The sequence below is a fragment of the Xenopus laevis genome, chromosome 8L, assembly GCF_017654675.1.
Source record: "Xenopus laevis strain J_2021 chromosome 8L, Xenopus_laevis_v10.1, whole genome shotgun sequence".
Classification (NCBI taxonomy): domain Eukaryota; kingdom Metazoa; phylum Chordata; class Amphibia; order Anura; family Pipidae; genus Xenopus; species Xenopus laevis.
The window spans coordinates 93,291,716-93,317,935 of NC_054385.1; the positions used below are offsets into that span (position 1 = coordinate 93,291,716).

General features: G+C 41.7%; 1 protein-coding gene and 1 long non-coding RNA gene across 2 annotated transcripts in view; one reads left to right on the plus strand and one right to left on the minus strand.

The window, feature by feature from the left end:
• The window catches only part of hif1a.L (hypoxia inducible factor 1 subunit alpha L homeolog), a 38,093-nt gene extending 30,978 nt beyond the window's left edge, over positions 1-7,115 (minus strand). Inside the window, 1 exon segment of the mRNA NM_001086980.1 lies at positions 6,781-7,115. Coding sequence (NP_001080449.1) covers positions 6,781-6,815 — 35 coding nt within the window. The 5' untranslated portion in view covers positions 6,816-7,115.
• Positions 7,116-7,155: 40 nt separating this feature from the next.
• Positions 7,156-13,693, plus strand: LOC121397094. The gene is made up of 3 exons (XR_005963442.1): positions 7,156-7,292; positions 11,752-11,960; positions 13,302-13,693. It is a non-coding gene; the product is annotated as an uncharacterized LOC121397094 (long non-coding RNA).
• The last annotated feature ends 12,527 nt before the right edge of the window (positions 13,694-26,220 follow it).

Genomic DNA, 26,220 nt, shown 5'->3' on the forward strand with positions numbered 1-26,220 from the left:
CATAGAGAAAGTGATATGAATAGTAATCTGACAGTTTTCTGGTTTATCCCAATAAGAGTTGCCTGTGCTTCTAAGCATTTCTACCGGTATACCCAACCAGTGATTGGTGCTATTGTCTAAATTTCACTATATTAAACAGTATAAAATATGGCAATATCTTTGAATCTAGATAAAAATTATGTAAAATGTTCAGTGCACTTATAAGCACGTTTGCAATTTAAATTTCCTTTAAAAGACTCCACTCCAACATGGTGTTGGCATATATGTAGTTATATGCAGAGCAGATAAACAAAAAACTCAGTAGTAACAGGTGTCTGGTGTTGCAAGGCCAACTATTGTACCGGGACATACAGACTTCTAGTTACACAGCTTGGTGGTATATTTCCTACTGTGCGAACATATCCTTACCAAGCCAAGTAAGCCATTCGGCACCCACACCACACAAGGATGTTCCAAATTCCACATGTAAAACTCCTCAAATGTTTCAGACAACTTCTGCAGTATCCCTCATCATCTTACCGGAGACATTCTTAACCTTTGGGTTGGAATCCAAAACTAGGCCCCCATACGGTTTATAATGGGTCTACATACAGCCTTTTAGAATTTAAAATGTCTGTCTACATAAGAAAGTAGCAATGACCATAAATGAGGAAATAATCACTGGTTTAAGTAGTATCCGACACATATTTTCAATTGAAAAATAGTTGCATATACTTCTGCCATGCAATATATACATATTACAACTGTACAGCATTTGCAAAAAGGTTCTCATGTCCTGATCCAGATCAGATGGCCATGAGCACAGCTAGTTTTGGTGATCTACTGATCTTTCAAATGCATACCGTAACTAAACTAAGAAATGTCAGAATCAACAGTCCCAAAACTCTTAACAAATCAAATTTTGAAACAAATGACAATGCCCCTTTAATAAACAGCGTGGGATCTGGGCCATTATTTGTTGTGAATTCATTACAGGAGCAAACCCTAAGGATAATGGCACAAAGGGGACTTTGTAACATTTTATATTAGGCAAGTCTTTTGCCAAGGAATAGTTATACCAAAATATTCTGTAAAGTAAGGGCTTGTTCGCCTTTAAATTAACTTTTAATATGATATAAAGAGTGATATTCTGAGACAATTTGCAACTGGTTTTTCTTTTCTTTTCTTTAGAATTTCTGTTTAAGTTACAGTATTTAGCTTTTTACCCAGCATTTTTCCAGTTTACAATTTCAGAAAGCATGTATTGATTTGAATAAGGAGACTGGAATATGAATAGGAGAGGGCCTGGTTATAAAGATGAGTAATAAAAAGTAGCAATGACAATACATGTGTAACCTTACAGAACATCTGTTTTTTAGATGGTGTCAATGACCCCCATCTGGAATCAAATACATTCAAATATTAATTCAATAACTATAGAAGAAAGAATTAAGTCAAATTGAAAAGTTTCTTAGAAGTAGCCTTTCTAAACATACTAAAAGTTAACTCAAAGGTGAACCACCTTTTTAAAGAGACAACTAAATTCAATCATCCAATACACGTACAAAAATGTAGTTCTATATTTTAGAAGGAAAGATGATTATTAAAAACTAAAAAAACAAACAGTTGGGCTATTTAAGGTTCACAAAAAAATGGATATGTCCAGCAACCACATGAAAATAACCATATAATCTAGAATCTTCAGTTTACCTAGATCTTTTCAACATAAGACATTCAGATTTTAGCCAGCACTGGATGCATAAGAACTGTAGCAAAATTCACACAAAATTCCTAAAGAAATGTATATGGTGCCTGACAGGGCATTATCATATACACACAAGCAGCCATCACTATAAATTTCTAAATTGGGATCAAGAATAATAAAAAAAAGTACGGTATTATTATTACAAAGAAAAAGTGCAGGCAACGCCAAAATCCACTATGTCTGCCTGCACCCAGGCCGACACAATGGTTTCTGGGTGCAGGCAGGTTAAGTTCAGACTGTAGTGTAGGGCAGCTGATTACTGACTTTTCGCGGGCTGAGTTTCAGCCCCATCTGACACTAACATAACAAGTTTCCAGATAATGCACTGCAAGGATACATACATTCTTATGCAAATAATGTGCAAACAAAGTGAAACTGTAAATTCAAGGAAAGGTTAAATACGTTTGGGGTTTGAAGGATCATTATAAGGGGTACTTCACCACCAGAATGGTCCCTCTTTGATCCATTCAGTCTCTAATTTTAACTATGGTTTGGTTGTCAAAGTAAATTGTTCTTAAACAATTGGATAGCTACTAAAACTCCAAACTGTAGAGCTTATGAGCAAAAACCTAAATAATTCAAACACAAAAAATATGAACACTGGTTGCAAATTGTCAACACAATAATAAAAGTTAATTTAAATGTGAACTATTCCTAAACCATTAGATACAGGAATGTAAAATCATTGTTCCTGTATTTGATTGTTAAAGTAAAAAACTACACAGGAGTCTTTGATCAAATTTTGTGGGATTTTATCGGATCTCACCATCCAACACTGCAAGATTTGTAGGCTCCTACGAAATCTGATCCCTCTATACCTAGAATGTAAAGTTGGATCAGATAAAGTTGGATGGTGTAATTTGTTCATGGCCTCTACATCAGACATTCAATTTATTTCACTGGAAAAAAAGGTTGGTCAGACACCCTAAGATTTTATCTCGTCTGATGAAGACACAACATGCTTCGTTTCCATACGAGAGGAACTCCACGGTTGATTTTGGAGCAATCCGACGACAGGCGTGTCACATCGGATCAACGCTGCAACTTCAATTGACATTTCCATTACTTGCCTTATTTATGTTGCATCCGACGTGATGCCTGCGTTTTTGCACAGCTTGTTGGATCGCGCAGAAATCGTCACTGAAGTCCGAACCTACGTCATTCATCCTCATCTAATGGGAAAATGTCCATGTAGTTTACACCTCCGATTTTTGTATCAGTCCCATTATATTTCTGACCGATGCGATAACATCATGATTGAAAGGTGTGTTTTGTAGATCGGACACCATCCTACAAAATCTCCTGTGGAGTGTAGCCCTTAAGCTGGCTATAAATGCAAAGATCTGATTGTACGAATTGAAGATTCGTATGATTTTCGGATCGTGTGTGGAGAGTCCCAACATTTTTCGTCCGGCAGAGATGGGTCGTTTGGTCGATCGAAAGGTTAAAAGATTTCGGTCGGCTGCGGGTAATATCTCTGCATGTATTGCCGATCGTACGATTTTCAGAGGGAGACTGTCACTAGCTTTTGTCGGACATAACTTTCGTACGATTGCTGTCAGGGACAGAACATCGGCTGATCTGTTCTTTTGTACTTTATTTGATCGGAATGGTAAGTGGCAGGTCGGGTGATGGGAAAGTCCGATCGTACGATGATTTGTACGATGATTCGTACGATCGGATCTTTGCGTCTATGGCCAGCTTTAGGCTGCAAAATGAAATTCTTATTTTCACCAGAGGAAAAAAAAAATATAAAAAGTTTCAATTACCACAATGCCAAACAAGTCAACTTTTATGCAATCAAGGAGCGAACACCTTTATATCCAAACCAATTAAATTCCACACAAAAACACACATTTACAAGAAGACAAGGGCTAACCAATGGGCTTTCATATATAGCTGTTTACATACAAGTTATCCACCACCCACAGCCTGGAAAAAAAATAAATACCCATAAATAAGCCTGAACGGCTATTAATACATTGACTGCTAGAGCCTTGTGCATTCTAGGTTTTAGTAACTGAATGCAATCCAGCGAGGCTAGACAATCTTTAGGTTTAACCATGGCCTAAATTGGGTAGTTCATATTTGAGTTAACTTTTCGTATGTTATAGAATAACCAATTCTACACAACTTTTCAATTGCTCTTCATTTTTTCTGTTTTATAGTTTTTGAATTATTTGCCTATTTCCTCCGACTCTTTCCAGCTTTCAAATAGGGAGCACTAGAGAGCTGCTGAATAAAAACCTACATAACTCAAATACAAAATGAAAACAAACCGCAAGTTGTCTCAGAATATCACTCTCTACATCATACTAAAAGTTAATTAAAGAACCCTCCAGTACACCTCCATCTGTTAGTTAACTGCACATGGAATAACTCCTTGAAGACACAAGTGGATTAAATACTACTCAAAAACACAGATATTACATCCAGTGACAAATCTATTCGGATGCCATAACCGAAAGTATGAATGTATTAGTGTCTGCAGTCACACAGTAAAGTCACACAATATTAAGGGGGCCATTTAGTAAAGTTAGATTCTTTTTTTTTTTCACAAATCATATTTTTTTCTGTAAAAATTCATGTTCTTAATTTCTCAAAAACTCTAAAAATTAAAGATTTATAAAGTGTAAATCGCTAATACAAAACTTTGGCAAGCGGTGCTATACAAATAAAAATATACATACAAGTAAAAGGAGTGTTTCAGACTTTGAGGTTTTCATATTTTTTTTCTAGCAGTTGTCCGAAAAAGTTGCTTTGTTTTATTCCAGAGGTTGTTGTATTTTTTAGCACATTGTTCAGCATTTTTTTGTTCACACTTTTTATTTTGGGATCTATTAATAAATTACATGGCATATGGCATTCGTGGTTTCAAAAACATCTAAAACAAGATTGTTGATATGTGGACCTCCCTGACTTGAAACTGTAGCAACAGTGGAAGCACATGCAACCTCAAACTGCATCCAACTTCAAATACATCAAAGGAATGTATCTATATTACTGTTCTTGTAAGCACTCAGATCTGATTTTCAACACGATCAGCCACTTCAACATAGACAGCATACCTGTGTAAGGCCCTAGGTGCTGCTGCAACCACAGAATTGGCTCAGATTTGGTCACAGTTGGTTAAGGCTGGTCTGTAAGGCCTTAGGTGCTGCCACACCAACAAAAGTTGATCTGATTTGGTCACAGCTGGTTGTCGGACTAGTCAGATCTACCAAAGTAGTATTGTGGATCCTAAAATGAAGAGTCAATTCTTTCTGTGTGTTCTATGAATTTTCAAAATGCCAAGGCTGAAGAGTAGGAGTACCCAACTTTTTTTTACCTGTGAGCAACATTCAGACGTAAAAAGAGTTGGGGAGCAACAAGCATGAAAAATGTTCATGGGGGTGGCAAATTAGGGCTGTGATTGGCTATTTGCAGCCCCTATGTGAATTGCCAGCATATAGGATGGTCTGTTTGGCAAGTCACCTGTTTTTTATACAACCACAACTTACCTCCAAGCCTTGAATTTAAAAATAAGCACCTGCTTTGAGGCCATGGAGAGCAAAGTCCAAGTAGTTGGTGAGCAACATGTTGCTCGCCAGCTACTGTTTGGGGACCACTACTGTAGAGCCTTGACAGTCGAAACCAGCATGAATTTAGCCAGAGCTGCTGACTTTTAAAAGTATTTCCAACAACATTTAGGCTAATGATCTGTATTATCCTTGCTCTAATACACTGCGGCAACCCATCACATGACTGACTGCCAGAGTTACCCCAATTCTCATGTCTTTGCATATGTCCTAACCCTTTATAAAGTTTATAAAGTTTATGCCCCACAAGTCTTGATGCTGTAAAGTGGTGAAATATGCGCATTTCTTAGAACATGAACCACGACTGAAATATTTCAGCCTGCTGTAGCTTTTTCACCACCTCAGTTTGGGATCCTGTTTGTAAAGAGCACCTTAACTCCAAAACCAATACAAAAAGTGTCATCTTACTACAGTTCCATATATTATATTCCAGCTCTAGTAGCCCCATGGGAATGCTTCAGTGCAGACCCCAATATCACTTACATTCCCTGCAACTATCCTGCTAAACCATATGCAGCAATATACATGTTTACAATCATTGTAGTACAGGTACTGAGGTAAAAGTACAGCATTGCATAATATATAGTGAATAAAGTACCCCCTCTTGTAAAATATAAGGATTTTATAAGTTACCGAGGAGTTTCATGACCATATTAAAACGAGTTTTTATACAGGTCATGGAACTCCGAGGTAACGTCTAATATCCTCATATTTTGCAACTGGGGGTACTTTATTTATTATAATACACAAGTTTCAGTGAGTCGTGTGACAGAAATGACATCAGAACTCACGGTTTATAACCGATGACATCAGAACTCACGGTTTATAAGGATATAATTTAGAAGGTATTCATGGCTTTTGTGTATTATAAATAGATATATAGATAGAAAGAATGATTGTTGTTGTGTGGAAGAGGATAAAGCATAAGTACATTGTATTTCCTTGACACAGTAAAGTGAATAAGTTGTGCCCTTGGCCTTTAGTGGCTGCCATGCAACTGGTGGGCTGCCACACAACTGCCATCAGGAGCTGCCTGTCTCTGGGCCAGCGTAAAAGCAGAAGCGCTCCTATGCAAACAGGGAAGCAGGCGAAACTTAACAAGTCTCACAAAATGGCGACGTGGAAGGGTCCAGGAAGGGCACACATTTTTAGTACGGATGGGAAACAAATTGACGCTGGAGTGAAAACATTTGTTAAACGTCACCCCCCTCCGGCTGTTACTTGACTATATCCCACAGCAGCCCCCAGTGCATGCTGAAATAGTGCAGGTGGCAGGCCCTAGACTTCTCTATTCAACCTGTGGCTCAGATTTGCAACTGTGTCCTATAGAACCCAATCAATAGTCAGCAGCTCATTCAAAGTCAATGGCACGACCTCACTAAAAGGAATCGGTGTCAAGGCAAGGGCCTAGGGAGAAAGCAGGTCAGAGGGCAGCGTGCAAGGAGGCGGAGCACTCACCTTTTCTTCTCGTTCACTACTACTGATCCCTCCATGCCAAACGAGTGGGGGAGGGACGCTCCGAAGCTGTGTCAAGCGCCGAGGGTTTTGTCCTATGCACGCAGAAACCGAGGGCCCTACTGAAAGGGCTATTGTAATCCACACAGGGAACACGCGAAAGACGATTCGTTGGCAAGGTCAGATCTCTCCGGCAACCCCGGCAGGGAATATTTTACGACGCAATCCCTCCGGTTTAATCCGACCGTACGATCGCGGTGTTTCTTCTTTTTTTTCGCCCGGTTCACTCGCTGACTCCTGATTCAACGCAAACAAAAACGCTTCGGAGAAAGTGCTTGCGTCACCGAGTGGGTGTGCAGTTCGAGCTGCCGCGGACGTAGATCGCGGGAGCCAATCAGGAAAGTCGCACATGACCGAGCCCTCGACGTCTCCGCCACGCCCACTCTTTTGCTGGTCTCGGTGGGAGGGGTTGGCGGAAGCCGATTTGCGGAAGAGCGTTAACCCACTCTTGCCCGGTACGTAGTAGGGAATGTCTCTTATGTCGGCTTTCAAAATTGATTTCAATATTGTCTCTCCGTCTGACGTTGAGATATTTACATTTTTTATGTGTAAAAGTTAATTCACGCCTCTCACTCCCAGCAGGGAAATGTATTTTATCATTATTTAACTTGAACTGCTCTGAAATGTCCAATTTACCTTATGTATTATTGGGAACATGGTGCAAAGCGTGCAACTTCACTTGGCTGAATCCATATCAGACATTTTGGCCACTACAAAGTTGCAGCTTTAATTACGAAAAGTGTCAACTTTATTTCCCACAATGCAAAGCTTCTCCTAGAACTCCAGTGATATTGCACAGGGATTTTAATAATTTCTTTTTATGAGAACGTGAGCAGGGACCTCAATTCTGGGATGGCAGTGGATGTGATTTACTTAGACTTTGCTAAAGCATTTGATACAGTGCCACACAAAAGGTTACTGGTTAAATTAAGGAATGTTGGCCTGAAACATAGTATTTGTACCTGGATAGAGAACTGGCTAAAAGATAGACTACAAAGAGTGGTGGTAAATGGAACATTTTCTAATTGGACCAGTGTTGTTAGTGGAGTACCGCAGGGCTCTGTACTAGGTCCCTTGCTTTTCAACTTGTTTATTAATGAACTGGAGGTGGGCATTGAAAGTACTGTTTCTATTTTTGCAGATGATACTAAATTGTGCAGAACTATAGGTTCCATGCAGGATGCTGCCTCTTTGCAGAGTGATTTGTCTAAGCTGGAAAACTGCTCAGCAAACTGGAAAATGAGGTTCAATGTTGATAAATGCAAGGTTATGCACTTTGGCAAAAATAATATAAATGCAAGTTATACACTAAATGGCAGTGTGTTGGGAGTTTCCTTCAATGAGAAGGATCTTGGGGTTTTTGTAGATAACAAGTTGTCTAATTCTGGGCAGTGTCATTCTGTGAATACTAAAGCAAATAAAGTTCTGTCTTGCATAAAAAAGGGCATTAACTCAAGGGATGAAAACATAATTATGCCTCTTTATAGGTCCCTGGTAAGGCCTCATCTGGAGTATGCAGTGCAGTTTTGGACTCCAGTCCTTAAGAGGGATATAAATGAGCTGGAGAGAGAGTTCAGAGATGTGCAACTAAATTGGTTAGAGGGATGGAAGACTTAAATTATGAGGGATTGTCAAGGTTGGGATTGTTTTCTCTGGAAAAAAAGCACTTGCAAGGGGACATGATTACACTTTACAAGTACATTAGAGGACATTATAGACAAATAGCAGGGGACCTTTTTACCCATAAAGTGGATCACCGTACCAGAGGCCACCCCTTTAGACTAGAAGAAAAGAACTTTCATTTGAAGCAACGTAGGTGGTTCTTCACAGTGAGGACAGTGAGGTTGTGGAATGCACTGCCGGGTGATGTTGTGATGGCTGATTCAGTTAATGCCTTTAAGAGTGGCTTGGATGATTTCTTGGACAGAATTCATATCAAAGGCTTTTGATACTAAACGCTTTAGTATAGATATGGGTATATATAATGTATGTGAAAGTATGGAGGGGTGTGTGTATGGATGCTGGGTTTTCATTTGGAGGGGTTGAACTTGATGGACTTTGTCTTTTTCCAACCTGATTTAATTATGTAACTATGGATTCTGTCATGATTTTTATGATGTAGTTTTTATTTCTAAGTTTACACTGCAAATAATTCACTCTACCATATAAAATTTCATTCCTGAACCAGCAAATGTATTCTTTTTTAGTTGTAATATTGGTGTGTAAGCAGCCATCTCAGGTAATTTTGCCTGTTTATGTGCTTTCAGAAAGAGCCAGCACTTTAGGATGGAACTGCTTTCTGACAGGCTGTTGTTTCTCCTACTCAATGTAACTGAATGTGTCCCAGTGGGACCTGGATTTTACTATTGAGTGCTGTTCTTAGATCTACCAGGCAGCTGTTATCTTGTGTTAGGGAGCTGCTATCTGGTTACCTTCCCATTGTTCTGTTGTTAGGCTGCTTGGGGGGGGGGTGATATCACTCCAACTTGCAGTACAGCAGTAAAGAGTGACTGAAATTTATCAGAGCACAAGTCACATGACATGAGGGCAGCTGAAAAACTGACAATATGTCTAGCCCAATGTCATATTTATTAAATTATGTTAAATGTAAAAAACCTGTTTGCTCTTTTGTAAATGGATTTCAGTGCTGAATTCTGCTGGAGCAGCACTATTATGATGTGTTTCAAAAAACATTTTTTCCCATGACAGTATTCCTTTAACTTTAGCAATTCTGGGCATAGGGTTGCCACCTGGCCGGTATTTTACTGGCAGGCAAAATGATGGTTGAGCCCAATGTTATTAATAGGGAAAAAGATAAATATATAGGAAGGCCTTTATTTTTTTTTTCCAGAAAAGGTGGCAACCCTATCTGGGCATCATCACATGAGCAGGAGCAACGCTCAGTTTCAACTTGAACAGACTCTTAAACTTGGTGGGGCAATGCACACTTCATTGGGATTTTGTTTCTGTTTTGAAAAGTGTAAAAAAATGGTTCCTGTAATGGAGCATAGTAGGGATGACTGGACCCGAAACACCCTTCAGAACAGAAATATGGCATGTAGTTTCTACATAGCATGGCTGCCTTGCAACACTGAAGAGGTCTCCAAACAAGCAAATATTTTCTCAGAGAGGCCCTCCTTGGATAGGCGATATTATGGCAATGCAATCATTTGGCCCTAAGGCCAAACAATCGAATTACAATGAAGGTGAAACAAAAAGTCAGAGCGAGGACAGCATCAACAAGCCGATGCGGCCCTCGATGTGACAGAAAAATCAATCCTGCCTCATCAAGATCTGGCTGATTTTTGGCCAGATATCGAAAAAAGACCTATAAGAGGGCCCCATACAAGGCAGATAATCTGCTGAATCGGTCTTAAGGACCACAAATGTCATCTTAAATCTGTATATGGGGCCATTATGCTATGCACTCAATCCATTATAAATATATTAAGGACACTGAAACATTTTGTGCCTTAAGATACTAAAAATGCCTTCCTCTTTAAACAAAACAGAGATTGTTTGTCTTGAATTCTTAATGTATCAGATGAAAGTTGAGTGTAGGACTGGACATATCAGGGATGATTTTTTGACGTAGTTGCTCACCACCCTCTGTGATGTTGCTCCCAGTGGCTTCATAGTAGGTACCCATTTTTACATTTCTGGAGGCAAGTTTTGGAAGCATATACATTCAGTGTTACTCCAAGTAGAGTCTCCTGCATGCTATAAGTCCACACGGGGCTATTAAATAGCCAATCACAGCCTTTTTTTGCATCCCAGAACTTTTTCATGCTTGTGTGGCTCATGAGTTAAAGACACTGAAGATGCCTGCTCTAGCCAGAGAGAGCATGTTGATAAAAGTAGGGGAATAGCAACTTTTGTGATCTTGGACAGCTGTTCAATACATGGGAAACCATACAGCAGCGCAGTCAAATTTATGATCAAAATCTGTCTTTTATAATGACAGGGTCAGCACCATAAAATCATATTCTTCTAACCTTGCACTTGTACATGTGTATTGTGTTGGAAGATCTAGATGGCCATAGACGAAAGCTGTGCATCAAGACACAGTGTTTCCAGAGCAACTAGCGTGTGTTGCTCTGGATATGTTCCCTGAAGTTTTCCCCAGTGAGTGTTATTGCTGATTTAACAAGTTATAAGTCAGAAAGCAGTAAATTGTATGTAATATGTGTTTTGGAAATTTAACTTGGCTCTTGTTACATTGCTGCCCTATTGCATTTAAAATATTCATCTGTCTGTATGTTATTTCAGACTTGGTTGCATTGTCTGAGATATGGCTCAGACATAAGTCAGTAAAGTTCTTATAGATAAGGGTGCTAAAGGGACCATGGTTTTCGTGAATGTTCCAGGTTATTCCTTAGCCAGTAAGTGCAAAAAATGCCAGTGATGGAACATAAGAGACCCTATAAAAGCACAAAGCCTGCAGCTTTTAAACAACAGCTATCAAAATGCTGTTGTGTGACAGACGCAATTCCTCTGAAAAACATGAGCATTTTTGGAGCAGAGGTCTGTTACTACTCAGTGCTTCTTTTACACACTTTTACCACTTCTCATGCAGTTCAATATCCAGTGGTGACAGGTGGACAGTGGTGTTTTGTCTGCTTCTGTTTTGTCAACAGTCACTTATACCATAGGCCTTTGGATTCACTTTCCATAGCAAAAAACAAATGTGTCAAATGTAATGGTAATTAAACACTGATACAAAGTGCGTGGGTGGGGGGATGCTATTCATTGCGCTTTACTCACTTGCAGGATGAAAATATTTCCTGTACAAAATAAGGCTTTTCCTTGCATAGAAAGCATATGCAATCTTTACATTTGTGGTGTTACTGGCCATTTCAGTTTCCCTTAAAGTTGACTGCGACTGTTACATGCAACATCTCTTACCTTTTCCAGGTGTTTCCTGATACACACATCTAACTTCTGCATTTATACAGAGGGTGTTTGACCAGCCTGGTCATCTCAGTGAACTTGTGCCCAGTAGTGCTTTTGTACTTCTGTCCTGAAATCTAAGCAAATGACCCGTGTGGGCTTATTTGAAGAAGGCAAGGCACAAGTGTAGTGGTACCCAGGACCTTCATCTCTTCTTCCTCCAGTACTGACAGGTATACCTTGTCCCTTCCCTCCTGTGTAATATGTCTCATGGGTCAATGGATGCCCCCAAATAGTCAGTAAAGATATGTGTATATGTGTCATCAGTGTTAGACAGAGCAGCATGTATATCTAGTAGTCTAGTAGGCACCAATGCAACAGACAAAGCACTAGCAGTGCACTAATAGATGCAACTTGTGTGAAATAGTTTGTTCTTGTTTATGACCCACAAAGGTGTTTATTTACTGATTTGTAATTGCATCAAATTATGTTTATGTATAGTCTGTATTCTATGTGTTCACTGGTATATCAGTATATGCAATTAGAGATGTCGCGAACTGTTCGCCGGCGAACTTGTTCGCGCGAACATCGGGTGTTCGCGCTCGCCGGAAGTTCGCGAACGTCGCGCGACGTTCGCCATTTTGGGTTCGCCATTGTTGGCGCTTTTTTTTGCCCTCTCACCCCAGACCAGCAGGTACATGGCAGCCAATCAGGAAGCTCTCCCCTGGACCACTCCCCTTCCCTATAAAAACCGAAGCCCTGCAGCGTTTTTTCACTCTGCCTGTGTGTGCTGAAGAGATAGTGTAGGGAGAGAGCTGCTGCCTGTTAGTGATTTCAGGGACAGTTGAAAGTTTGCTGGCTAGTAATCGTTTTGATACTGCTCTGTTATTGTAGGGACAGAAGTCTGCAGGGGTTTGAGGGACATTTAAGCTTAGGTAGCTTTGCTGGCTAGTAATCTACCTTCTACTGCAGTGCTCTGTATGTAGCTGCAGTGGGCAGCTGTCCTGCTTCAGATCTCATCTGCTGACTGCTGCAATAACAGTAGTCCTTGTAAGGACTGCTTTTATTTATTTTTTTGTTGTTTTACTACTACTACTACTACTACTACTACTACTACTACTACTACTATAAGAGCCCAGTGCTATTAGTCTAGCAGTGTTGGGGAGTGGGACTGGTGTCCCTGAAATCACTAACAGCTCTCCCCCTACACTATCTCTTCCAAGCACACACAGGCAGATTTTTCAGATACATTTTTGCCCTTGATCCCCCTCTGGCATGCCACTGTCCAGGTCGTTGCACCCTTTAAACAACTTTAAAATCATTTTTCTGGCCAGAAATGTCTTTTCTAGATGTTAAAGTTCGCCTTCCCATTGAAGTCTATGGGGTTCGCGAACCGTTCGCGAACCGCTCGCATTTTTGCGCAAGTTCGCGAATATGTTCGCGAACTTTTTTTCCGACGTTCGCTACATCCCTATATGCAATGCTAATGCTACATAATTTGTGCAAGAAACCCTTTCTGCATTGTGTTTAAGTGTGTTTAAAATACCCAACTGATCCAAATATTTTTTTTCTAGGCATTAACATTTACAGTATAAGGAAATGTTGTATATGAGGACTGTATTTTAAGATGCTGCAGATCAGGAATGGCCAGGTATTCAGCTGTCTGGTACCAATGGAAAATTATTTTCTGCATTTGTAGAGTTGAAGTTTATGCTGGTAGGAAAATATGTAAATATAACAAGGCACTTAATTAAGGATTCTCATTAAATGACCAGCTGCAGAAAGCAACTATCTGTTTCTGTCAGCACCTACGTAAAATCCAGGTAAACATAAATAAAGGGAGAATGTGGCTTATCTGTGCCAGACTGTGAAGAAAAGGCTTCATATTCGGGAAACCTACTATGCAGGTGCATAAACCCACGGTTCTACTTTAGAAGTTTTGCAGTAATAAATCAAGAAAGAAATATCTGTGTATAATCCAGTGTGCTACAGCCAAGACACTACATTTCATCAGAAGAGAAGTTCCAAAATACTTTGCAAAATGCTAAGGGTTGTTGGTAACATACAATTTCCTTGCCTTTAATGGCAATGGCACTGGGACAGTCTTTGCTTTATGTAAATACTTGTAAATGTTGTCAACCGAATTGGCAAGAAGTAATTTTACTCTACAAATAACAGATATTTAGATTTATATTCTGTGACAGTGAGACCAAACCCTTATATGTCCTCTCTGCAGGGAAAATGGTGCCACAGCCCTGTCATTATGTCATCAAGTCTAAAACTATGCTATTAGCAGTATGTATCATTAAGCTAAACAAATAATGCAAATAATGTTGTTGAAATTGAAAGTAAAGGCATAACTAATGAGGCATCCTCCAAAAACACAGATAATGGCATCACTTTAGATAGCCAAAGCTTGTCATAATTACGTTTTATTAATTAGATGATGTCGTGGTGAATTTTCCAACACACTAATTTTTCACCCTTTTATTAAAGGTAAACTATACCCCTCAAACAATATAAAAAATAAGGGCCGCCCCCTGGGATCGTACGATTTACTGTGCACACAATCTTACCAAACAAACCATACATGTTAGGTCACCTGAGCCAATTAACAGACAGAGTTGTGTCTTTTGCTTCTACACTTCTTCCTGTTACAGTTAGAGTTGCATTATTTCTGGTCAGGTGATCTCTGAGACAGCACAGAGACCATCACGAAATGGTGGTTCAAGGCAGGAGATGTAAAAGGACAATATTTACTTAAATATATATATCGGTATGACAAGATTCTTTAATATGCCATTTAATTTGATATATACTATCTGTTGCTCAAGTATTCATTTTGGGGGTATAGTTTTCCTTTAAACATGCCCTTAAGCAATTGACCGTGCAGCCAAGAGTCTTTGAATAAAGCTAGGAGGCTCAGCTATCCCTCAATTAATTGTTAAGTGGAGTGAGGGCATTTACTGGTTTACTGGGGCCCAGCATAGTAAGGGAACTCACTGTAACGGGCCCGAAGGCACAGTAGTAGTAAGGACCAAAGAGGAGACCAGACCAGGTTCGAAGTACAAAAGGTTTATCCGGAAGAATAGTCAGGGCACAGGCAATGTCGGTTCAGGCAGCAATCAAACAGTGTCGAGAAAACAGGCAGGAATTGGTACACGGAGAAATCAGACAATATATATAACACACCCAGGAACACAAGAGAATGGAACCTATAATTGGGCAAGGACACAAAGGAAAATGGGGTTTAAATAGTTCAGTCTTTGGCGCCGAAACTTGACGCGCTGACGTCATGACGCCGACGCCAGCGTCTTCACGCTGGCGTCATCACGCCGGCGCACATTCTGACGCCGGCGTCCATTCTGACGCCGGCGTCCAATCCGAGGGCGACTCGTTCTTGACGCAATCAAAGCAAGGTCAGCAGGAACAGCATGGTGGAGCAGAGGAACGTCATCCAGGTCGCCATCTTGGACACCAGGTAAGTCGGATTCCATTACAGTACCCCCCTCCTTAGGGGGGGCCTCAGGACCACCGAGACTAGGAGAAGAGGGAAAAAGTCTGTGGAACTTACGGACCAAGGCAGGAGCATGGACATCTGAATTCTTTACCCAGGAACACTCCTCTGGACCAAAACCCTTCCACTCGATTAGATATTGAAGAGTGCCCCTGGAAAAACGAGAATCCAAAATCCGCTTAACCTCAAACTCTTGGTGACCATCGACCAGGACAGGAGCTGGGGAAGAAGAAGAGGAACCGGGCACAGCAGGCTTAAGCAACGAGACATGGAAGACATTTGGAATCCGCATCTCAGGAGGGAGTTGTAACCGGACAGCAACAGGGTTGATGACTTCAATGACAGGAAAAGGACCGATGAATTTGGGACCAAGTTTTGGTGTTGGAACTTTAAGACAAATGTTTCGAGTGGAGAGCCAGACTTTGTCTCCAGGAGCATATTGAGGGGACTCTTCTTTTGTCAGCAAACCTTTTCTGCACCAGGGAACTTTTTTCCAGATTAGAAGCCACAGCAAGCCAAATAGCCATCATGTGGGCCGCTTGATCGTTGGCAGCAGGGACATTGGTGAGAAGAAGGTCCTGAGGAAATGCCAAAGGATTCAGCCCGTAGACACAGAAGAAAGGAGACCTTTGGGAAGAAGAGTGCAGGGCGTTGTTGTGGGCGAACTCAGCCCAAGGCAGAAGATCCGACCAATCATCCTGGCACAAGGAGACATGGCAGCGCAGAAACTGTTCCAAAGCCTGATTAACCCTCTCAGCAGCTCCATTGGACTGGGGGTGGTAGGCAGAAGAAAATTGTAGCGAGATATTGAGGGTTTTACACAGGGATCTCCAGAATCTAGAAACGAATTGCGACCCCCGATCAGAGACAATTTCAGCCGGAAAACCATGGAGACGGAAAATATGGTGGATGAAAAGTTTGGAAAGTTCAGGAGCAGAGGGTAACTTGTGGAGGGGAATGAAATGAGCCATCTTGCTGAACCTGTCAATGACCACCCAGATGACAGTGTGTCCAGAGGAAACAGGGAGGTCCACAATGAAGTCCATGGCAAGATGAGTCCAAGGGCGCGATGGAATGGGTAATGGAAGAAGAAGACCTTTGGGAGGAGAATGTCCAGTTTTAGAAACCGCACAAATGGTACAAGAAGAAACAAAGTCTTTGACGTCCTTTCTCATGGAAGGCCACCACACCACACGAGAGAGGAGTTCGGTAGTTTTCTCAACTCCCGGATGACCTGCTTGTTTAGAACAGTGGACCTGAGACAATATGGACTGACGACAATCAGGAGGAACGAAGGCAACCCCCAGAGGAATATTATCCGGAGCGGCAGTCTGGGCGGAAAGAAGTTGTGAGGCCAAGGAAGGAAACAGAGCAGCGATGATCTTAGAAGGGGGCACAATGGGTTCGGGGTCCTCGGAGCAAGGAATCTCGGGAACAAAGCTTCTGGACAGAGCATCAGCCTTCCGATTTCTTGAGCCAGGACGGAAGGTGATGATGAAGTTAAAACGGGAGAAGAATAATGACCATCTGGCTAGTCGAGGATTCAGGCGTTTGAGGGACTGGATAAATTCAAGGTTTTTATGGTCAGTAAAGATGGTCACAGGGATAGAAGATCCTTCCAGCAAATGTCTCCACTCTTCCAGGGCTAATTTGACTGCCAATAACTCCCGGTTCCCAATATCATAATTCTGCTCAGAAGAGGAAAACTTTTTGGAGAAGAATGCACAAGGATGAAGCTTGCCATCCGAAGGGGACCTCTGAGACAAGACCGCACCAGCTCCTACATCAGAGGCGTCAACTTCGAGGAAGAAAGGTAGAAGGAGTTCAGGGTGTCTGAGAATTGGAGCAGAAGAGAAGGCATTTTTCAGGGATTCGAAGGCTTCCAGGGCAAGAGGGGGCCAGTGCTGAGGTTTACCCCCTTTGCGGATAAGAGCAAGAATAGGAGAAATCTTGGACGAAAAACCTTTAATAAATTGTCTGTAATAATTGGCAAACCCGATAAATCTCTGGATAGCCTTGACACTTGTAGGAAGGGGCCAATCAAGAATTGCAGAAACCTTGGCTGGATCCATCTTGAAGCCCTGTTGGGAGATGATGTACCCAAGGAAGGGAATGGATGACACCTCAAAAGAACATTTCTCCAATTTGGCAAAAAGGTTGTTCTTCCTGAGACGAAGAAGAACTTCTTTCACTTGGGAACGATGTTCCTGGAGATTCTTGGAGAAAATAAGAATGTCATCTAGGTAGACGACCACACTTTGCCCCAACAAGTCCCTGAAAATGTCATTAACGAACTCCTGGAAGACCGCAGGGGCATTGCAGAGACCAAACGGCATTACTAGGTACTCGTAATGCCCATCTCGAGTATTAAAGGCGGTCTTCCATTCGTCTCCCTCACGGATTCGGATGAGATTATAGGCACCCCGAAGATCCAGCTTGGTAAAAAGATTGGCGCCCCTTAACTGGTCAAAGAGTTCAGAAATTAAAGGGAGAGGGTAACGGTTTTTAATGGTGATTTTATTTAACCCCCTATAGTCTATGCAAGGTCGCAGACTTCCATCCTTCTTTTCGACGAAGAAAAATCCAGCACCAGCAGGGGAGGAAGAAGGACGGATGAAGCCTCTCTGGAGATTCTCCTGGATATAAGATTTCATGGCTGCAGTCTCGGAAGGAGAAAGAGGATAGGTGCGACCACGGGGAGGCATGGAACCAGGAAGAAGCTCGACCGGGCAGTCGTAGGGTCGATGTGGAGGAAGAATCTCTGCAGAGCCTTTATTGAAGACATCAGCGAATGCTTGATAAGTAGAAGGCAGAGAAGAACTTGAAGAAATTGCAGAAACTTTGACAAGAGGCATAACAGGCAAACAGTTCTGTTGACAGAAAGGACTCCAGCGAGAGACTTGTGAGGAAGACCAAACAATGACTGGGTTATGTGTGCACAGCCATGGAAGTCCCAGTACAATTGGAGTGGAAGGGCAGTCAATAATAAGAAAAGACAGTCTCTCCAAATGCATCGTGCCCACCTTAAGAGAGAGTTCTTGTGTGGACTGGGAGATGATAGCAGAAGACAAGGGACGGTCATCAATGGCAAGGACCCGGAGAGGATTTGCCAAGGACTGAAGAGGAATGGCATGGTTGGAAGCGAAGACCTTGTCCATAAAGTTTCCAGCGGCCCCAGAATCAAGGAAAGCTTGTAAGGAAATCTTTCGAGAGCCCAGTTGGATCTGTACAGGGAGAAGAAAACGATGAGCAGAGGAACGAAGAGTGTGGGTAATTCCACTCACGGAAGTCTCCCCAGACTTGGCACCGGACTTTCTAGGCTTTATGGGGCATTCCAGAGCGAAGTGGGCCTTGCCCCCACTATAAAGACAAAGTCCTGCAGATCTTCTGCAAAGTTTCTCCGGCTCGGACAGATGATCATGTCCAATCTGCACAAATTTCTTGGCAAGTTGCGGAGGAGAAACAGGAGAAGAGGAAGTTACCGGAGGAGGAAGAACGGGTCTCTGGAAGCGAGGAGCTAAAGCAAGTTGAGACCTCTGCAATTTCCAGGCCCGCTCACAATCAGCTTGATGTTGCCTCTGCCGGGTGTCGACTTTCACCGCCAAGGAAACCAAATCTTCCCAAGAGGAGGGGATCTCACGGGACACGAGGTCGTTTTTGATCCGCATCGCCAGGCCGTTATAGAAGGCAGCATGATAACTGTCGTTGTTCCAGGATGTTTCGGCCAGCAAGGTACGAAACTCTATGGCGTATTCCGGCACAGAGCGAGTTCCTTGCTGTAACTGGAACAACCGAGCAGAAGCCGAGGCAGACCGACCTGGGGCGTCAAAAACTGTGCGGAGATCCCGGCAGAAAACTTTAGCATCATCTATGACTGGATCCTGCTTCTCCCAGAGTGGAGATGCCCATTCCAAAGCTTTCCCTTGCAGTCGGGAGATGATAAAGCCCACCTTGGCACGCTCTGTGACGTACTGGCCAGGAAGCAAAGAGAATTGGATTTCGCATTGGATGATGAATCCGCGACAAGCTTCTGGATCGCCGAAATACAGAGGAGGTGCAGGGATACGGGGCTCAGAGACACGTACCGGAGACACAGGAACCGGAGCAGGTACTTGGGCCGCTGGCAGGAATGCAGACAGCTTCTCCTGGATCGCCATAAGAACTTGGCCGAGATGGGCCTGCTGAGACTCATAGGAGAGCAAGCGTTCAGACAGTCCACGGACAGCTTGGCGGACTTCAGGCGAAGTTTGGGTCTCCTCCGCAGGGTCCATGGCCCAATTATACTGTAACGGGCCCGAAGGCACAGTAGTAGTAAGGACCAAAGAGGAGACCAGACCAGGTTCGAAGTACAAAAGGTTTATCCGGAAGAATAGTCAGGGCACAGGCAATGTCGGTTCAGGCAGCAATCAAACAGTGTCGAGAAAACAGGCAGGAATTGGTACACGGAGAAATCAGACAATATATATAACACACCCAGGAACACAAGAGAATGGAACCTATAATTGGGCAAGGACACAAAGGAAAATGGGGTTTAAATAGTTCAGTCTTTGGCGCCGAAACTTGACGCGCTGACGTCATGACGCCGACGCCAGCGTCTTCACGCTGGCGTCATCACGCCGGCGCACATTCTGACGCCGGCGTCCATTCTGACGCCGGCGTCCAATCCGAGGGCAACTCGTTCTTGACGCAATCAAAGCAAGGTCAGCAGGAACAGCATGGTGGAGCAGAGGAACGTCATCCAGGTCGCCATCTTGGACACCAGGTAAGTCGGATTCCATTACACTCACCCAGTGTACAGGGCAAGAGATTTTTCTGATTTCTCTTTTGTATGTTGAAACTTCTTAGGGTCATTTATTATTGCCCTGCCCTATAAACAAGTGCAAGAGTACTAATAGGCGAAAAATAGCACCCTTAGTTCTTATGCATACAGCACTTGTGTCAGGTCAAAAATCTAGTAGTGCAAAGTACTGCACTCACATACAGTACATCACTTTCCCAAGGCTTGTGGCCCCTGACTCTCAAACTGTGCAACAGTTTACTACTAATCCAAAGCACCTAACTTATTTTCCTCAATAACTATCAACTTTCATCAATTATCTATCTATCTATCTATCTATCTATCTATCTATATCTATCTACTGTATCTATCTATCTATCTATCTATCTATCTATCTATCTATCTATCTATCTATCTACAGTGGCGTAACTAGACCCCTAAGGGCCCTGGTACGTAAATTTACAACTGGGCCCCCCCCATTATAATCAAATAATTCAACTTTTTAAAAATGATTTCCTTTTTCTGTGTAATAAAAAAAACAGTACTTTGTACTTGATCCCAACTAAGATATAATTAATCCTTATTGGAAGCAAAACCAGCCTATTGGCTTTATTTGATGTTTGTGATTTTCTGGTAGACTTAAGGTATGAAAATCCATATTAGGAAAAGATCCATTATCAGGAAACCCCCAGGTCCTGAGCATTCTGGATAAAAGGTCCCATACCTGTACTTAAAGGATCTAAGCACAGGAGTCTGAAATAAATTTTTTACTGTTTAAATGACAAGGGTTAATCAGTACTGCATTAAAGGGGTTGTTCACCTTTGCATTAACTTTAATATGGTGCACAGAGGGATTTTCTTAGAAACTTTGCAATTGTTTTTTTAATTTTTTTTGTGGTTTGCGTTATTTTGCTTTTTATTCAGCAGCTCTCCAGTTTGCAATTTCAGCAGTCTGGTTGCTAGTGACAAAATTGCACTAGCAACCATGAATTGATTTGAATGAAATATTGGAATATGAATTGCAGAGAGCCTGAATTAAAAAAAAATTGGGGTGCCAATGGTTAGGTACCCGTTACCTGATAATCCGGGTCAGTACCTTTGTGACTGAAAACTCCACTGGCCGGGGTACTTCTGTAGGAGCATCACAGGGCAATCACGTTATTCTGCTTCTTCAATGGACACGTACATGCATGGCAGAGTAAAAAAATTTGACAGTTTGCTAAAAGTTCAGCTTTTAACACTACTGCACATGCACCAGCCCAAAAGAGAAGAAGTGCATGAAGATTGCACACAGTTCCTATAAAAGTACTCTGGGTCAGAGACCAGGAACACCAGCCCAGGGGCATAACTATTGAGGAAGCAGACGCTGTGGCTGCAGGGGGCCCCATGAGGCCCAAATAAAGAGCAATTTCAACATATATTGGTAAAACAGGACAACCTCTGAATATGCTGGTGGCCCTAAAATTAATTTTCTGTGGGGCCCAGTAACATCTAGTTACACGACTGGATCCTTTGCACTTTCAATTTGCACTCTCAATACAGTGATTATAGTCTTTATAGATTCTTTTGTGCCACAATTCGAAGACATGCTCGAATGTAATGATTACAAAACCACAGAAAAGTGATATGTACTGGTGCTTCCAATGCTTATTATTCAGCACCAAGAACCCTGGTGTGTCATAGGATTCCATAATTTCAGCTCCTGCCATAGTTATGTAAGTCTAAAACATACCAAATGCTGCTATAGTAGTCAGGCCAGAATGTATCCCCCTGACATCCCAAGACCAGGCAGTAGCAGGCCAGTGGGTTGTACACTGCCAGCAACTTTCAGGTGCCCACAAATAAACAGGGCAGCAGGGAACGGCAGTCAGTGAGGCAGGGGGTTGTGGTTCATTTGCAGCAATCCCTGGCACATCCACTCACCATTCGTGCTCCAAGTGCCAATGGGAGCAACATGAGCACCACAGGCCGGAGGGATACACAGAGCCGCTGTGCAGCTTCCTCCACTCTGAGCTGAATGGAACAAATCCGAGTGAGGAGGAAGAAAGGACTTACCGAACGGAGACATGGAGGCAGCACTCCGTCGGCCCATTCGGCCTACCAAAAACCATGATCAAAATTGGCGCCGCCAGTGACGTCACACGCAGCGCGCCACCTTGATGTCACAAGCAGCGCGCCGCCGGGGACGTCACACACAGCGCACCGCCGGAGGAGTGCGCCATTGAAAAACAGCTTTTTCCCTCTGTGGAGTTGAAGTTCTTTGCGCACAACCACATGCAGGCCCTGGGCTGCGCGCCGTTGCGCACGCGCGCTCTCGGTTGCGCACGGTTACACAAATTATGCACGGCAGGAATCGTGGCGCATGAGCTGCCGGGGGGGCCCTGAGGGGTGCGGGCCCTGGCCCAATCGCACCCCCTGCTCCCCCGGTAGTTACGCCACTGTCTATCTATCTATCTATCTATCTACTGTATCTATCTATCTATATATTAGGACAAGTTGACAGCACACCACAGCAGAAACTTTGTGCAAAGATGTCCTTGTTGTGCCGTCAACTTTTCCTAATGTCTATTTCTTTTGGACTGGCACCCAGGCTATACATTTTGGCAGATGGTGTCCAAAATGAACAGCCCATAAATGTGTAAATGAGAGATAAAATTGGGCTTGTATGTGATGGTTCTTAAAAAACTGCAGCATCTATAATACAGACTAATTTTAAAAACTAAGTTAGGATATTTCACACTTCTGGAAAAAAACACCGGAAGTGTAATTATATATATATATATATATATATATATATATATATATATATATATATATATATATATATATATATATATATATATATATATATATATATATATATATCTCAATTGTATGATTGATATGTAAATGACTGGTGACTCATTATGCAGCAAGTTCTGTAATATAAGTAAACAGAAATGTGAGCAGTGTTTATCATAAAATCAGGCAGCATATTTAAGTTTAATTTTAAAAAAGTGACCTAATCGTAAAAGATTTTGAAAAGACACAACAAATAGAGTTTGTCATGGAACTGCGATGCTTGGTCTACAAGGGGCCAAATCAAAATTGAATTGGGTTTGTTTAAATTCTGGCTTTAAAATTACATATGTGTGTTTGATTCTTTGGGTACAACTTGTACCCAAACAATCACACACACATGTCATTTTAACGCAGAGCGACAGAATTTACAAATCTTTTGGATCTCTTGTTCAGGGTGGCAGTAGCTCCTGTGTATTCTTGTGTCAATAGGTTTGATTGCATCGATTCAACAGAAGAGGCAGAATGGACATTATGGCATTAGGTGCAACTATACGGAAGTGTAAGGAACATGTTTGAATGCCAGTACCTTCAATTAAGGTAGAAAACCAGGTACACTGTAGCACACCACAGACTTGAAGATTAGTGCATCAAAGTTGCTTTATTGGCCCCAAAACAAAAGTAGATACATACAAGGCTTTTCTACATGTTTCTAAGATCACAGTCGGATGGTCCTTCCACTGTTAAGCACCCTACCCAGCAAAAAGGGTTCCTTCTACAGGTAGAAGCTATACATATTTGTGTGGAAGTACCTTCAATTAATAGCATCAATACATGCAACAATTGGATCCATTTTAAGTGCACTGTGTTTATAAATTTCCTCTTCTGTGTTGGCCATGAATTGCAAAAAGCCCCAAAGGGAACATTCTTTTCTCTTTTGACAATTGGTAGTCTGTATGTGTAAGAGTAGGATAGCAGAGTTCGGAACAGGAAGTAAGCTGCATTTATTCGACAAGCCCAAGTCAACAACAGCCGCAGTTAGAATAATTGGTACAGGAAAAACCACACTTGGGAATTATATTAACCAAACCTATAAATAAACCTAGTAATCGTCACTCTATTTTCTGCACTGTTTTGCTCATTTGAATTGCTTAGAAGTTGAAAAGCAAGAGCCTGTCGCCCACCTGGGCTAATCATCCTGATTTATTTGGTAAAATGATACTTGTATGGTGTTTTCTGAACTGCGGCAGTGCTAAGGGCTGCAAAATCAGCATATATTAAGCAAGTTCCCTTGCACAATGGAAATTGAACTCTGTGTATGCATTGGACAAAAAATACATCGGCTGCTCCTTGTGCATGCATGTCCCTTATGTTAGGTGCAAATCTCTGTCAGATACAGCTCTTTGCACTTAATTATGGTATATTGACATGGTACTTTGAGCCTGTTTTCTGCACTTTGCACTCTATTAATGGCCTTATAGATGGCATTAATCAACCGAGCGTTTCTAACATGCAACATATCTGGAATACAAACAGCAAGAACATTGGAAAGGGGACTCCAGTGAGGGAAAGGCTTTTTGGCAACAAGTGTCTAACTGTTTCTTAATTTTGGGTTCCAATATAATGTTGGGCTACAAATCCCAGCGTCGTTTTTATTCAATCTAAAGAATCTTGGTGTCATAGTCCAGCCATATTTGGTCCACCCACAAGTTTAAATGAAACAGAATGATGTTCATTGGGGGAGCAATATTTTAGGTTAGCGCACTGCATGGCCATCTTACCTTGTTTCCAGTTGTTCCCAAAAAGCTATTGGCATCAATATACATAATATATTTCCCTTGCCCTTTAAGAAACAGGGCCTTAGATAAAGGTAATAGAGATGCCAAGAAGATAAAAAATATGTTTTACAAACAGATCTGTCAGCATTTAGGAACAACTTGTGTTAGTCTGCTGAAACTGATCTTAATACCAAGAGATCAGAATCAGAAGCATTCTACTCAGAGCAACTAATGGCATTGCTAAGATGCTTTGTATGAACTGAAATAGGTAGCAACTGTCATCATTCCAAGACACAAGACATCTGTTCAGCTCTATTTTGTATTCTTTGCTGTTCATATGCTTTTTTCAAAATATTTAGAATTTTTTCTATGTAAAAAAAAAATTTGTTAGGTCAATGTTTATTACATGATCACTGGAGAATGGTTGAAATCAATGTTTTGGATTGTATGGCTAGCAAGAATATCCACTAGGTTTGTATATCTGAAGTAGTTTCTGGGACAGATTTCTAAGCCATGTTTCCCTTGGGGGCACCCTCTTACCTCACCCCACTTACCCCCCTCAGTCCACTAGGCATATGGAAAAACACCATTTATATTATCCCTGTGTATCATTTGCCAGTTGTTGAGCAAGGTGCAAGGTACAGCAAGCTGCACCATGACTACCATGTCATAAATGAGCCCAGTTATCTTAGAGGTTATAATTACACCCTAGAGTAGTACAGGTATGGGACCTGTTTTCCAGAATGCTCGGGAGTTTCCACATAACGGATCTGTCCGCAATTTGGATCTTCATACATTGTCTACTAGGAAATCATATAAACATTGAATAAACCCAATAGGCTTGTCCTGCTTACAATAAAGACTAATTATAGTTTGAATCATGTACAGGTACTGTTTTGTTGTTATAGAGAAAAGGCAAATAATTTTTTAAAATTTGCATTATTTGGATAAAATGGAATCTATAGGAGTCAGCCATTCCATAATTTGGATAATGGGTTTCCGGATAACGGATCCCATACCTGTATTTGCCAAACTGTTGAAATGGTCCTTCTAGGGGAAATCCTGGAGCTACTTAGGGTGAGATGTGTGAAAAATATGCCTTCCTAAATACACCAGAATACCATCTGGCCCCGGACCTTTGTTTATCTTAACATATTCTAGTCTCTTTTGAATTTCCTCATCTGTGAACCATGCATCATTAGTTGTATTACTAGAATTGGGACTATTAAGATGGAAACCTTCATTAACTGGTTCCTCATTTGTCTAGACAGACGAAAAATAGAGTTCAGAATCTGCCCCAAGTCACATGACTTGGGGCAGCTGGGAAATTGACAATATGTCTAGCCCCATGTCAGATTTTAAAATTGAATATAAAAAAATCTGTTTGCTCTTTTGAGAAATGGATTTCAGTGCAGAATTCTGCTGGAGAAGCACTATTAACTGATTCATTTTGAAAAAAATGTTTTTTCCCATGACAGTATCCCTTTAAGAATGAACCATCCCTTTCAATTCACAACTATTGCATCAGTCCTGCCTCTCCTATGAATGCTCCAAAAGACACCAGGCAAAAGAATAAATAAATATGGGAAAATGCAGCTTGTAATGCTATGCATCCAAAATTGTACTCTGCACGCCACATTTAC